Source organism: Corvus moneduloides, chromosome 7, assembly GCF_009650955.1.
Source record: "Corvus moneduloides isolate bCorMon1 chromosome 7, bCorMon1.pri, whole genome shotgun sequence".
Lineage (NCBI taxonomy): Eukaryota > Metazoa > Chordata > Aves > Passeriformes > Corvidae > Corvus > Corvus moneduloides.
In genome coordinates, this window is record NC_045482.1 from 33,592,409 (window position 1) to 33,607,904 (window position 15,496).

The 15,496-nt window shown below is 40.2% G+C and overlaps 1 protein-coding gene across 7 annotated transcripts in view; it reads left to right on the forward strand.

Moving 5' to 3' along the window:
* Positions 1–15,496, forward strand: part of THSD7B (thrombospondin type 1 domain containing 7B) — a 299,484-nt gene that overhangs the window by 45,130 nt on the left and 238,858 nt on the right. For 6 of the 7 annotated variants that reach the window (XM_032114787.1, XM_032114784.1, XM_032114789.1 and 3 more), the window contains exons 2-3: positions 9,019–9,112; positions 11,138–11,311. In XM_032114787.1, coding sequence (XP_031970678.1) covers positions 11,173–11,311 — 139 coding nt within the window. In that variant the 5' untranslated portion in view covers positions 9,019–9,112; positions 11,138–11,172. Of the gene's footprint in view, positions 1–5,482; positions 5,532–9,018; positions 9,113–11,137; positions 11,312–15,496 lie in introns of those variants that run through there. The other variant, XM_032114788.1, reaches the window with a different exon arrangement.

The following is a 15,496-nucleotide window of genomic DNA, read 5'->3' on the forward strand; positions in this document are numbered from 1 at the left end:
GGTGAAGCACAACTTCAGATCTCATGTCAGTTTGTGTGAGCTTGGCAGGCTGAGCTCTTTGGTGGGAACAGAAGCAAAATTAAAACAATTGGGAACAGTGTGGAGTATCTTGTGTGATTCACGGCTGTCTGGCCCTACTTTGAGCAGAAGGGTGGACTGAAGTAGGGACATGCCAAGCTGTCTTGTCCCGTGAGTGAGGAATGAGCTGCCCTGATGACTGTACTCAGCAGAAAGAGTGGTCAGAGCAGGCAGGCAGTCTTTGGGGCAATGCAGATAATTGTGTGATGGGAAAGGACATGGCTCAAATGAAGCTGATCTTGAGAGAAATGAAGCCGTGAATGTGGAGCTGTGGGAATGAGCAGCTGTGTAAATTCACTATGGTTCACTGATCACCTCGCAGAACTCAGGGAGGATATATCTTCCTTTTTTCTCCTCTCATGCCTATCATCTTCAGTAAATCTGTGCCTTAAAGATATTAAGGAGATGTAAAATAGAAAATTGTATCTGAAATCAAGTTAATGTCTTATTTCAGTGAATAAGATTGTTGAAATAAAGCAGCAAAACTCATAAGGACACTACAAACACAAGGCAAGACTCCACACAGAGCCATATCCCTCAGCCACAGTCCCTGTGACATCCAGTGGTGGAAGATGAAGGGACTGTAGGTGGCTCTGAGTTTTTACAGATGGAATAAATGTTCCTAAAGCAACAGTAGAGAGTCAGATGATAGGTGGAAGTTAAGGGAAGTCTCTGCTGGAAAGGTGCAGAAGGAAATGGAGAAAGAAACAAAATTTGGGCACCATTGAGGACAATGTTCTGTGGGGCAGGGAGAGAAGACCCAGGCCGACACTATCTGCAGTGTAGGAGATTTTGGTTTTGTGGAAGTGTTTCATCCAGGTTTGATGTGTGTGTGAATTTCATTCTGCCTGAATTACTTCAGTAGCAGTTTTGGCCTGTTTTCTCTGCTCAGGTGTTTAATTTTTTAATTCAGACCAACCACTGCTGAATGCATGAATAGAAACCATTCCTTTGGTGGAACTGGCAGAGAGAAAATTTGAAAAGGTGAATTCTTTTGGTGTGGGAAGGGTTGTTAATCAGGGACTCACCAGGAAAAATGGTTCTGGATCCTTGTGGGCAGCACCACCAGAGAAACCAGATAACACTTTAAGTTGCATGTTGGAGCTCTGAAATACAAAATTAACTGATAATTTTCATAGGTCATGCTCTTTCCCATAAACCAAACTGATCTGCTCTCCTGGAGGGAGACAGAACAACTGGGCTGACTTCTCATTATCTCTTCCTATGGCGTATCCTTATTGAATTACTGCCGGGTAGAGGCAGCAGATGCTCATCAAGCCACTGCAGGACTCCTCTGTTAATTGAACTGTGATGGGGATGACAGCAGGGAAGGTCAGGATGATGGGACCAGTGATGTAACGTGAACTCCGGTAAGAGCAACCTGCATGGGCGATTGACCTTGCTTAAATAATATTACAATGAGGTCTTTTATCAGTTCATATAATTATGATTATTTTTTATATCAACACTGCAACAGTGTCAGGGACCCCTGTGTGAATCATATTATATTGTGTTCAGGGCAAATATATTTTTCACCCTAAAGAGATTACACTTTCCAACGTAATAAAATAGAGTGAGGAGCTATAGCTGGCAACAGGGGAAAAGAAATGGGAATGGAAAAGGTAACAGAATCACAGAACTCTTGACTGGCTGTATGGTTTTACTCAGCTGGTTGCTCCAACTGCTTTAAAGGGTAGTGTCATTCTTTCTAACTGCCTGTATGGCAATTTGGAGTTTTTGTTGCTGCCATGCATAGTTAATCTATGGAAGCAAGATCACTTTTAAATAAATGTGCAGGTATTATGAGTGGGTTTTGGTACGAAAAACCACATTTTTACACCTGGTTCTGTGGCTCTTGCCAAGTGCCTGGGAATGCCTGAGTTTCAGGCACACATCCTAAAGCCAGGTACTGAGCTGGAGTGCCTGCCTGGCGCTTTTCGCACTCTGGAGGAAGAGATGGGATGTGCTGGTGTGGCACTTGGCTGCTGTGTGCATCTTCTGGAGAGGCACATTCTTCCTGGATACTGCCCTGGCAGGAGAAAGGGGGTCTGGATACCTTCCGTGGAGTCCCTTGCTTGGCAGCGTGAGGAAGTTTGGTAGAAGGAGCAGCTCGTGCATTTCTGAAAATGAATTCCACCTAAAAAGCAGATGCTGTTCTTCAGTACAATCCCGTCCCACTGCACTGTGTTGCTCTAGGTGAGTTGAAGTCTGTGTGGCAGTTAGTGAAAGCTGAATTCAGAGTGCAGTGTGGGCACATTGGCATCTGTGTGTGTGCTCAGGAAGCAGTTTTTAGAGGTTCTGTATACCAGTATTTGGGTTTTTTCCCCCTGTGTTTTTAGCCTTCACTGTATCTTTATTTTTTTATTTAAACAATATAGTTTTCGTAACCCTTTTGTTGTACTGTCTGCCTGGGCCACTTAACATCAATGTTGCAAAGTAAATAGAAGGAAAATCAATGAATCAGTATTAAGGAATCACAAAATATTTTTGATTAATTTGTTTTGACAAATCTAGCTATAAGTATTTAAAATACATATTCTGACATGGGACCTGACTTATACAGGATTTTATTCTGTAGAAATGATGAAGCCTTTGTTGTAGGAGACTTCATCACAAGACTTCATGGACGATGTTTGATAGGAAATGAAGAGGTACAGAGTCAGTGCTTGATGAACTCTGTGGAGCCTGTGTGTTTCTGGAGTGCTTCAGTGTTTGCTGTGTGTTGTGCTCTTTATTTTCTCCTTTCCTACAAGTTTATTCTTTGGTGCACTGAAATAAACAGCTGATGGCAGAGGATGCATTGGAATAAATGTTTATTTCAGCACTTTGGAAATGAGTTTTTTGAAATGGGATCTATCTTGTGGATGTATGTGTGTGTCTCTTCTTATTAGGTCATTTGGGTATGGGCTACAGCTAGGTAGTGCAAATGGCAGAATAGTAATGACTGCCTACAAATAGAGGTACAGATATTGTGGAAAAGAAATTATTCATAGTCTGTGTGTTACAGCAGAAGGAAAATTATACATTTAAGAAGTGTTGAAGGTGGCCTCTGCATGTTTGGCTGGCTATTTTAGCCAAAGTCACCGGCATTTAGAAGTTCAAAATGGAAGCCCACATACTCTCCCCAGAACTGATTAACAGGCTAAAACGGTAAGATTTTCCTGACTGTTTGCAGTTGTTTCTTTGGTCAGGGGTTTGGGTGTGTGCATGCACCCAGTTGCTCTGGTCGATGTGTAGAAGTGTAGAATATAACAATTTAAATTGGAGATAAGCTTCAGCTATGCCAGTCCTGTGGCAGGGAAGCAGATGGTCCTTCCCTGCTAAGCAGAGCCCAGGTCTTTGCTGAGCTCATGTGCCTGGTGGTACTTGATTGTATTATTTTGACCTTGTGTTTAAGGTTGATAAACTCTACGTGGTGGCCATATCCCAGTGAGGAGAGAAAAAAACCCCGACCTACAGCCCGTGATGCTGTACTAATGTCAAATAATATAAAGTAATATCAGAATGCAGAAGAAAATCACTGCAGTAAAGCAATTTAATTTCTGAACTGAAAGCACTTTAATGGGAATGCTCAGGAAATCTGCCGTTGTTCCAGCAGCAGAGGTTATGAGGTTGTTTATTCTTTTTTTGAAACTCTGCTGCCTTGTAATTGGTGACTTTGAACCTTTCTGCTGTTTTCTGTGTGAATGGTCCTGCTGCTAAAGTAGGGGCTTTGCTCTCTACTGAGTTTGGTTTCCAGGTTTGCCTTTTGAAGGAAAATAATTTCAAATACTAGTTTTTAAATGGTATTATACTGCTGAATGTGCATTATATGCAGTGCTTTGCCAGTGAAGTGAGAGTAATCCTCTTTGAACAAAAACTTGCAATAGCATTTACTGAAATGGTGTTGGAAGTAGTGCCAGCTCCCTTTGCCTTTGTTTAATTGCAATTTAACAGTAATCCAAGATCTGTGCAACTGTGACAGCAATTCTTAGATATAGCTGAGTTTCAAAGGACCTTCAGTTCATCCATTGCCAATGATAAAAGCTACAGCAGAGCAGTGTATTGATAATAGACTCAAACTTTTCTCTATCCATTGAAAAATAAACAAAAAGAAACTTTTTTGTCCCTCAAAGCTATAAAGTTTTGTTGTTACAGAAAGGATGTGCTATAATGTGAAGAAATCACTGAGCTTATTCCGGGCTGTGTTCTGCTGTGCTGGCTGAGAACCCTGGCGTGAGGCATTCAGCTGTAGCGTTTGAGGGTTGTAGACATAACCTAGATAAAATAACCCCCCCAAATTACGTAGGGTAAAAATGGGACTCTGTTAGTTTATTAGGTGACTGCTGTTGTGTTGACGAGATGGGTGGTTTGAGTTTCTGCAGCCTTTGTTTTTGTATTTAATTAAATATATAAAACTGCACGAGCAGCCTGAAAAGGTTACTTAAAAGTTGTTGGACACTTTCTATGTTCTGCTGCTCAGAAAAAAATCAATGCCTGAGTTCACGAGAGAAGCCTATTGACAATCTTGAGCATTTTGATCTTAATTGCTCTGTACTTTTTCCTGCTGCAAGGGGTATGATAATGGCTTGAAGAACATTTGTGAAGGTAAATTACCCTTCTTTGAGTGCTAAGATACAACACCAAAAGCACCAAAATGTCCGTGGCTGTTAAATCCCATTGAGAAGCCCAGGGCTTGGGTTTCACCTGGGCACTTGCACACTTGGTCACGCTGAATGCAGTTTGTGGAGGGAGATGTTGGGGAGCTCTTGGTTGTTGAGCATCGTTTGTTCTGCTCTCAGTGTGCCTGGGGGCTGTAGGTGACTGTGTCATGGACAGAACTATCAGGATGGTGCCTTGCACAGACTCCTGAATCCTTGACTTGGAAGTCTCCTGCCCTTCTGAGGGAGTGTAAACCATCCATGTTTGTGTGCAAATGAAGTAAATTTTGCTTCATCTGTATTTCACTGATCTCCTGAACTGGGTTTCTCGTAATAGTCTGAAAATCCCATTCACTTTATATTCTTGAAAGTCAAGTGTGTTCCCGTGGAGTCCATTGGAAGTACTCAGAGTGAAGGAGAAGTAAGAGCACCATTGTTTAACAGAACAGTTCTGCTCCAGCATTGTTGTAATTAAAGTCGTTCTACTGATGGAAAGTCTATTCTCTGGTGTTTTCTTTAATGTAGTCATAATGCATCAGTCTGAGTTCCCTTGCTGGAACATCTTTCATTATAATCCACTTAGCTAAGTTTATAATTAAGCTTCTAAATTCAAACCTGCTTTTGTTACATTTTTAGGATGTACAGAAGCAGGAAAACTTAGGATTCGTGTTTTTTACCCCAGACAAGTTGATGTAAGTTAAGAAGCAATTCACTGGCACTACAGTAATTGCATATTCTTGTTTTTAATTCCCAGGATCTTCTACAGCTTTGGAACAAGAATTGGATACAATTGAATAGAAGAAAAAAGGGAAAGTAATAGATTCTTACTGTTTTGATTATAAACATCTCCAAAATACCCAAACTTTCAAATATAAGTGGTGATGATAGTGATGACTTACTGAGCTTTCCAGCACTAGAGAGCTGAGAAAGGTTGTTGAAGTTTATAGCTGAAGATGGACCATGAAATGTCTGTTGAGCTTTGTTGATTTGGAGGTTGTGCAGGCTTCCTCGCACCCAAAGCAGGCTGGTTGAGACTGTCTGCTCATTGTTTGGAATTATCTTCTCTGTGAAGATGTGTGAACACCAAATACTTTTTCAGGCATTATTTACCCTCACAGTTATTGTAGCAAATTACCAGAGATTAATGTGGAGATTAATGTTTGGATTCCCAATAAGTGACCACTTAGGATAAAAATGTTGTCAGGCAGCTGTCAACGTGATGTGTAAATCTCGCTCATTCGCTCAGTTTTATCCAGGATTTTCTCAAATGCTCCCGGAAGAAGAGCAAATATTCTCAGTTAAGGTTTGGAGGTGAGGTAGTGGAGGTATAGAAAATCAAGCTGCCATTCTCATATATGCAAAGTCACTCTGCTGAAATCACGGGGAGCGCTTGCAGAATCAAGTATTAGTGTCAGAGCGTGACCTTAGGTGACTTTTTGCACAGGAAGTTTCTGACAGAGTTGGAAGTGGAGTGAACTTTGGGTGCCTCTGCCTTAACCAGAGGACTGTCTCCCTCCGAATGTGTAAGGGGAAAAATGTATAGGGTTTGTTTTAGGTGTGAAAGTGTAAGGGAAGTTTAGTGTAGCTATGTTCATCATTAAATAAAAGACTGGGCACATAGGTACTTACGTTTGAATACCTGTTCCTGGTTTGACTAATGTGACTCCAAACACTTTCATTTTGTTAAACTCCATGCCTGTAGCACTAGCATTAGTGGTTTTTTTGAAATCTCTCCCGCAGGGATGGTCGACAGTTCTTGCCTGTGGTGATCAGCCTTTGCTGCTACAAGTCCAGAGTTCTGCTGCTGTAGGACAGAATAGAATTAGCTTTTTGGGTAACAGCTTTCTGAGCAGGCAAGGCAGACTTTTTCTGAGGATAAAGAGTATGATATAAACATCCAGATTATCTTGGAATATCACACGCAATGGGTTTGTGTGTAATAGGCAAACAGTTGCACAGTTACTGCTTACATTTGTATTAAGAAAATTTATTCATGATTAATGATGCTTATCTTTGTGCTAGACACCTGGCAAATGATTTATAGCCACAGATATCATCTGTAATGGCTCTTCTTTTTAGTTGTTGCTATTTAAAGTGTTTGGGATTATTCTAATTGCATCATGTGTTTTAAATGGAGAGAGCTACCCAGGTGTTCTTGTCAGCATTCCCATCTCATACCAAAAAGTAGGTCAGATTTACCCATGATGGGAAAGGTCACAACTCCCAGTGAAGTCAGGGGGAATTGAACTGATGTATGACAAGGCTGAAATCGTGTCTCAGGTTTGGAACAGTTTAAGATGATCTTTTTCTAAATTCAGTATTAAAAATGTTGTAAATCCATGTTGGAGCAGAGTCAGGCTGAACCACAGAAATGGAGCGGAAGGACTGGAAAAACCCCTTGTCCTGTGGAAACTTGGAGAAAGAGCAACTGGTCCCTTCTCTAACAATGCATTATGTGAGAGTGGAGAGTCAAAATTGGGCCATGAGTCTTTCATTTTTCACTGTTGGATGATTTCGAAGCCTCTAATGTGTCTTGGACTAGCACAGTGCCTGTCACTTGGAAAAACCTGCCTCTGACTGCTCAGCAGTGGCTGGAAAATGGGAAAAGTTTCCCGGAGACTTTTTCCTCTCCCTAGCTAAGCATGGATTAGACCAGGATTTGACTGCTGGATATTTCATTGAGGCTGAGAATTAAATTGAATTTTGATCAGAAATCAGATTCTTGTCAGCTGTATGCATGTTTATTTATTTCTAACATTTTGTCACTGGAATGCCATGCTTTCAGCAGAAATGCAGGTTTCTAAAATAAGTTTGCTTTTCAAAACTAGTTTTATTCAATCCTGTCATTAAGAGAATTAGCAGTGGATTAGAAAATGTAAATGCGTTGTTATGACCATTAGAAAACTTGCAATGGCTTTTTCAAGACTGCCTGTATATTCCCATTCCCATTCCCATTCCCATTCCCATGCATTACAGCTAATGCATGATATCCTTGTTTTCCTAAACAAGATTCCATACAAACCAAGCAAAATGACAAAGATACTTGTGACTGGTCCTCCAAATATCGAAGCAGCACCTCATTATTTAATTTCAAGAGAATTCATTAGTGCAAACTATTAATTGGCCAGGCCTGGATTATAAAGGATATTGACTAAACATTTTTTCAGATTAAAGCTCATATCTTGAACATATTTAGGAAATAATATGTTAATATGAAGGTGGTGAGGCCCTGGCACAGGTTGCCCAGAGAAGCTGTGGATGCCCCATCCCTGGAAGTGTCCAAGGCCAGGTTGGATGGCGCTTGGAGCAGCCTGGGATAGCGGAAGGTATCCTTGCCCATAGCAGGGGTTTAGAATGAGATGATCTTTAAGGTCCCTTCCAACCTAAACCATTTTATGGTTTTATGATATTTAAGCAATTCCATCAATTTAATGACTAGTGTCGATGAAATCAATTTTTAAAAATTTAATTTCTTTTTTTTCTCCTTTTTTGTCTATATTTGCCAGTTTACAGCTAGCCATGCTGACACATTTGGGAGCTGAGATATCATGTAACTAAATTTGATGTGAAGTGTTGGTGGCCTTCATAATGTAATTTATTCATGTTTCTGTAGATAGCATATGTTGCCTGTGCAATAATTTTTTATCGTATCAGGACAGAACAGCTACTGTTCCAAACTGTGTTACACAAACCTAGATACACAGACAAATTTTTATTGTGCTTTGCTGGGGTGTAAATCAGTGGAATCTATTGAGCTCTGCTGGGGTGGGGGAGATTAGAATCAATGTCTTGGTGTCTAATTTATTTCTGTTTTTTCTGACTTAATGTAATCTCTGTTCTTGCTCCGTGGGGAGCAGCAGCCAGTTATCTTTGTAGTCCTGCCCAAAGAATGAACACATGTGAAACCCTTGTTTTGGGGAGGAGGCTGCTGCTTCCAGGGCTGTGCTGCTGTTTGCTGACCCTTTGAATGCTGAGATGAAGGCACTGTGTCGAGAAAGCAGCTCGTGAGCACTACTGGTGCTTCATTAAAAATCACAGCGTCTTTATCAGCTGTTATCTGAGGTTTCCTTGGGTTCGCCCATTTCACGCCCCTGCCTGTTTGTGTTGTTTTTGTGGCATTTGCTGGCCCTGGAGAGCTGCCCTGCAAGTCCAGTGAGTGCTGTCTGTGCAGGGCTGGGCGTGTGGCTCCCCTCCGGTACTGAAATCTGAGCATCTGAATAATTCCTTTCCTGGCTTTGTGTCTCTGTGTGCGGATGGTGTTGGAGCCAGTGTTACTGATTCCTTCTCTTTCCCTTGACAGAAAGTCAGTGACTCTGGTTTCCGACCGTCATAGATGGTGACTGCGATGCTGAAGGCACTGGGCGAGTCGCTCCTCCTCAGCTCTTCTGTGTGAGGTGAGCAGCCACCCTGATGGGCAAAAAATGCTGAATTGCAGGATGTCTGAGGGCCCTTCTTCTCCACATCCCAGGACCTTGCTGCTGCATCGGATTTCTCAATGATGCTCAAGATTTCTGAGCTTGTGTGCTTCCTACGAGGCCACTTGTGGTCTGTGTTACATTACCTGGGTGTTGGGGCTTGGGTTGCCTTCTGAATTAAATGTGAATTCTGAATAAAATTAACCCAGAAGACATGAGCAAAGCATAAATCTGGTCCTTGCCTACATTACTGTGTTTGGACAGGTTGGTGGGTTTTTAGGTTGTACATGAGATGCTGTTCATCTGAAACACAAGAATGAGCTAAAGCAGATAACAGATATTACGTTGTATCTCCCACTGTAGTTAGTCAAGATCTGATTAAATGTAATTGCATGAATTTATCATGATAGAAACTGTTTCAAAGCGATTTGAATACAGCCTGAAATTAAAAGCTCTACTGTATATTCAGTGTGTACAATTTCCAGATTTATCTTCAGTTTCTTATCAAGAATGATGCTGTGTATTATGTGCTATGACAATGTCGCTTTTCATAAGGTTAGGAATGTAATAGAATTTTCTGGACTGAACTTCTAATAGCTGATAATTTTAATGAAAATCAACAAGATTATGCCCGTGAAGACAAATCTTGAAGACAGGTGTTATCTCCATCCTTACACAAGTACGGATGTGACATTTTTACCTATAAAAGTAGGATTAATCGCTAATAAGTAGAACTCTGTGGAGAATTGAAGCTTGGTATAAATACATGGCATAAATACAAAAGCTGTTGTGTCAGAAAAATTAATATGTAAATTTACATCAGAAACTTGTTTGATGTGGAAGTAACATGAATGTTTTTTGAGATTTCCAAATTGTTCCCACCTGAATATGGATGAATCCAAAATATCTTGAAACTCATGTAAAATCTGCCTTACTAAGTATCTAGTTGGTCATCTTGTGGAATGAGAGACACAGAGATTGGAATTACTAGACTGAAGTGGAATTTTTAAGATTTTATTTTGTTGTGTGAGTTTCTGAATCTCTGTTGTTTGGAGCTTTTCTGTAGTATATAAACAATGTGGGTGTTTGCTGAAGCTGGCATTTAGGAGCTGGTCTCCTGCTTTGTATGGAGACCCAGAGAAACACTCCTCCTTGCTTCCAGCACCACTCAGTGATTATTTTAATGAATTGTGTGGTCTAAAACTGCTGCAGCAGCAGGACTTGATCCATTCCTGTCTCATTCACAGTGTGCCTCTGGTATTTGTCTGAAGTATTGGGGAGCTTAATTAAAATCCCTTAGTCAGAGAGACCTCTCTGGAGTAACTGGTTGCTGATCTGGAGCTCAAAGATCCCAAGGGACTTGAATGAGTGTCCCAAATTCCATAGAAATGCCTGTGTAGTGTCTGGTTTTCCCTTTCAAGCTGGTCCATCATGTGCTAATGAGCAACCCCTGTTACCCTGCTTTTCCTGCTGCATTTCTGATGTTGCTCTTGTGTATCCCATGTTTACACGGGGTTTGGAACTAAAACACTTCCAGGCCTGGATCTTAAATGTAGGTCGTGGGGTCTGGATTTGGAGCTGAATTTTGTCCATGGAATCCATTCTCACTTTTTTAGTCTGCCTATATCATGATAACATTCTTGCTGAAGCTAAATAGAGAAAAGAAGGGACACACCACACACTGCCACTGGATCCCTTGCCATTTATTGGCACTGGCAGATTTCTTCTTAAGAACCTGCTAAAAGCATTTACAGTGGCTTTGTAGGATGGGACTGTAGGTCCTCTGGGAGCTGGCCCTTTGTCTCTCTCTTCCCCTCCTCCTTTTCTTTTCTCCCTCTCCAAGTGAAGCACCTGTAACAGACTCGTCCTCATCAAATCTGGCTCACAGGGACTGGGAAATTCACAGTGGCCACCAGGTTACCCTTAGGCTGAGCCTGTTGCCTTGGTGGTTTAAGTATTTTAACAAGCCTTCTCTTTTTGGCTTTTTTTTTTTGTTAATTCTAGGACCAAAGAATACAAGAGACTGAATTATCTGAATTATGCTTCTACAACAGAACTGGGTTTCTCCTCATTGGGCATGGCAGAGCCTGGGGAAGCCCTTCCTTTTGTTTGTTTTCTTAATGTTGCAAACAGCTGATCTGGAAGCCAGGAGAGGTCACCAGTTTGTCTGGAAAACAGGTAGGAAAAAGATATGTTGGCTTCTCTACTAGATATTTGCTGTATTCAAGGATGGAGTGATTGTCCTTTCTCCATTCTGTTTTAGCTTAACGATAAATTAAAAAATTCTGATAATGTCTTCTATTCTAACTTCTTTAAAATCTGAAAAATAGAAGGAGTTAATATGTGTTTGACATTAGTAATCTACATGTCTGTTTCAGTTATGCACCCAGAACATAATTCTGGACTTCTTAATGCTTTTCATCTAAGTGTATTTTTACTGGATCATCATCCTAATGTTACTTTCTTTGAAACATTTAATAATTTTCTTTTAATTTTTGTATGCAAGGTGCACACCAGCATCTCTCCAGATGAACTGAGTCAGAAGTCCATGCTCTTGGTTGATCTGTTTATAATTCCATTGGTACATTTAATGAATTATTTCTGTGCATCAGTCAGGTTGGATACATGCAGTGGTTGAATGTGCACAAGGTGTGGAAACCTGTGAAGATGCTTTGGGAGCACCACGAGTCTTGGTGCTGGAGTGGGTGGGTAGGAGATGGGGTGGTACAGCTGCACAGAACCAAACATGAAGCAGCAGATGCTTGTTTTGTAGCACAGCACACAACAACAGAGAATGTTCAATGAAATGGAAATATTGTCAAATTTGGGAAATGTTTACTTAAAGTGCTTAATCAAAAATACCCAACTGAGCCAGGGGTTTCATTGCCCAGGATCCCTTTGAGGTTTGGGCTTTTGTGACTGAGCAACAGAGCGACTAAATGTGATGGAAAAATGATTTGCCTCCTTTTTTTTTGGAGGGGTTCTTTGGTATTTTGGTTATTTGTTTTTTAATTACCTTTCTGTAGAAGGTAATATACTGAATTAGTGGAATAATGAGGCAATTTTTCTGGGAGAACTCCTGTCCTTCTGATACAATGAACACAAACTTCTTGCCTGGTTGCTGGTATGGGAGGCTGGGGAAGGGCTGGTAAAGTACAGTATGATACTAGATTTCTAAAGACTTTTCTTTTTTACACTGTCTAGCATGTGAGATGAGGAGGAAATAAACAACAACTATCTTTTCTCTGTTATTTACATGATTTTTTGAACAAGCTTTGAAAGATAGAGTTGTTTCCTTAAGACAAATTAGAGCCTTCAGTGCTGTCTGTCTTCTCTTCAGTTCCAAAGCACGTCGTACTGTCAGTCTTTAGGGCTGTACATTGGAAGTCATAAAACTTTAATTTGACTTGATGATTCCCGTTGAAAATAAGGAGGTTTCAATGCTTCAAAGGCATCTGGGGCAGATGTATTTAGAACTAAGAAAATTTGATGCCCAGGTTTGTGTGGGCACCATGCTCTGAAAGCCCCACAATGGGCTTGTTGTAAAGGTTTGTCTTTCAGATGCGCGAGGAAATTGCCGGTTCTTGTGACTCCCACAGTGGGTTAAAAATATCTGAGCTCTCGAGAGTAACTTTAAAAACTTCAAATCCTAAGAGTATTTTGATGTACTTTCTCTGCTGATGGAGTGACATGAGGTAGCAAACAACTTCGAGTGATATGTTCTCCAAATGAAAATAACTTGTGAGCTTCAGCCAAATGTATGGTCCTGATTGAGGAGAAAAGATTTTTCTCCAATATTTGTAAACATTACTACCCCCCCTTTTTTTCCCATTGAAGTATTTTGTTGAAAGTTAGTTACATCTAACCCCCAGATGTTTAGTTCTGGGTTGAAATGTATAGTATGTTCACCCAAAACATTATGTTGTGCTGAGAAACAAAATATTATTTATGAAGCCCCTGCTTTCTCTGAAGTAGTAGTGAAGCAGCAATATTTCTAAATTCTGAAACTTGTTTTTTTGCAGTTGCCCTAAGAAGTAACACCATGGGCAGTAAATGGTGGTCTGCTGTCAGGGTGTGGCTTGATTTTGTATCAGGCATTTTCATACCTGAACTGAAAAGGTTTTTCAGGTATGATTAATCACAAAGGTGTGTCTTTCAGAAGATTAAAAGGAAGTGTTTTGGGAAGAGAGGGATGGTGACTTAAATGGAATAGGTGGATCTGGAGAGGTAGAAGGGTTAACATAATCCCTTGTGGCAAGATACCAATAATACTCTGGGATGTAGGTCATGGAGATCCTGACCTGTTAAAAAATCATCCCACAATTTGAGGACTTTTGTGCCCAATACAAAATAATAAAATGTGACTAGAAGCACAGCACAGTGAACCTAAAATTAAGTAACTTTTAAAATAAAAACTGAGCATATCCATTCCAATAGAAAGAAAACCTGCAGCTGTTGTCCTTTTTTTTTAATAAAACAATCTGATGAGAAATGAGCAATCCATAATGGGAAAGGGGATGATCTGTTCTGTTTTTAAATCTTGTGTTGTCTGTTGTTAGCATGGCAAGTTACTTACCTGCTGGAGAGAAATTCAACTTCTTATTGAAATGTCATGCTTTATAATTAAATAAGATTATGCTACTGAAAGCTCTGACTTTATGAAAATGAATTTATATGTACTGAAATAAATTTTCTAGCACACGGAAGTCCAGGGAGGCATCCTTAATATGCATGGGGCTAAAAAAAAGGAAAAAAAAAATCATATCATCACTGGAGTTTGTAATACAGACTTTTTTCCAGCTAAATCCTTGACACTGTCTAATGAAGACTCCTACATTTTCATGCTGGGCCTGGTGGTCTTGGTCTAGGGGAAAACGATGGCACTGATATCACTGCATCTACAAAAAACCCCAGGCTCTGTAATTCTAAAACATGAGAACTTGGCGTGAGAGGTAATTTTATACATACTCTTCCCTCAGCTATTCAGAGCGCTATGACTTGCATGTTGCTTATCTGTGGCCTGTCTTAAAACCATTTATTTTGAGCTTTTGGCTTCTAGAAGTTATAAATTAATATCTGTACACTGTATCTTCTGGTTTCCAGACATTTCTTGTCAGATACTCATTTAGTGGCCACTAAACATGAAAGCAATAATCGTATCAGCTAAATTACTCAGCGACATCAAATAGCTGAATAATTTTCTCACATTTGCTAAATTTAATTGGACCTAAATTCTTGTAAATTAATAGTATTTAATGCAGTTGCCAATTAGCAATTTGCATATTTCACCATGTTAATTTTCTCCAACACTTGAGTAATCTTAAGAGTTCGTGGGATTTCTGCAATGCCAGTATGCCTATGTTTTAGTGATGGCCATCCATCACTAAAATATCCAGGCTTTTAAAACTGTGTATAGAATATTGACACACACACATGAGCCCACAGATTAATTCTAGTTGGTTTTTTTTTTTTTTTTTTGGTGAAGCTCTAAAATTTAGTTCCAAAGTCAGAATTAAGCGTAAAATATGTGCAACACAGGAAATATTTTAGGTGCTTTACAGGAGAGGAGCTGATAATTAGGATTACAAGGTGCTGAAGTGTCTCTTCCCAGAGATTCTTGCTCTTGCTCATGGATGGGTTTCTGACTCACCTTCACTGCTGATGTCTTCAGCTCCTCCATAAACTATACCTCAGGCATGTGCTGTTTCCCCCAAAATACAAACAGAATGAAAGATATAAGGGACATAGCCCATAAAAGGCTCTCAGGGCTAAAGCAATGGCGTGACTTTATTTTCTAATTGGGGAAATATTGTAAAAATGTTTTTTGTAGGATGAAAATGCCCTGATTTTTAGGAAAATGGTTCTTTAAGCATGGTAAAAATGCTATCTGTCATGGAAATAATCCTCTGTCTACTATGGAAGGGAAGAAGGGGACTGTTAGAAACCCAGGTGTTGTGTCCCAGTGACTTCTCCTTCTCTAGAAAAAATAAATCAGGATGGCTGTTTAGCCCAGCAGGGACATGCTTCCTGATATGAGTGGAATAGCACTGAAAGTGAGGTATCAGACTGGGAAATGGGTTTGTAATGATTCTGATCACAGCAGAGAGATTTTTACCTGAGGAAGAAACCATTAAACCTCTGGAGTTCGTGGGCTTTTGGGAGCCAGGTGTGTGAGCCATAAGTACTCCTGCCCTAGGTGAACATATAAAAACCTTAATTGGGAGTTACTACCTGTATTTGAAAGTCGTCCTTAAAATAGGGTTAGCAAATGGGTTTGGATCTTTCGTCGTTCTTCAGAAACAATCCGTAATGGAAAAGGGACAAAATGAACTTTGCAGAGAACAACTTCTAATGTGGAGAAAC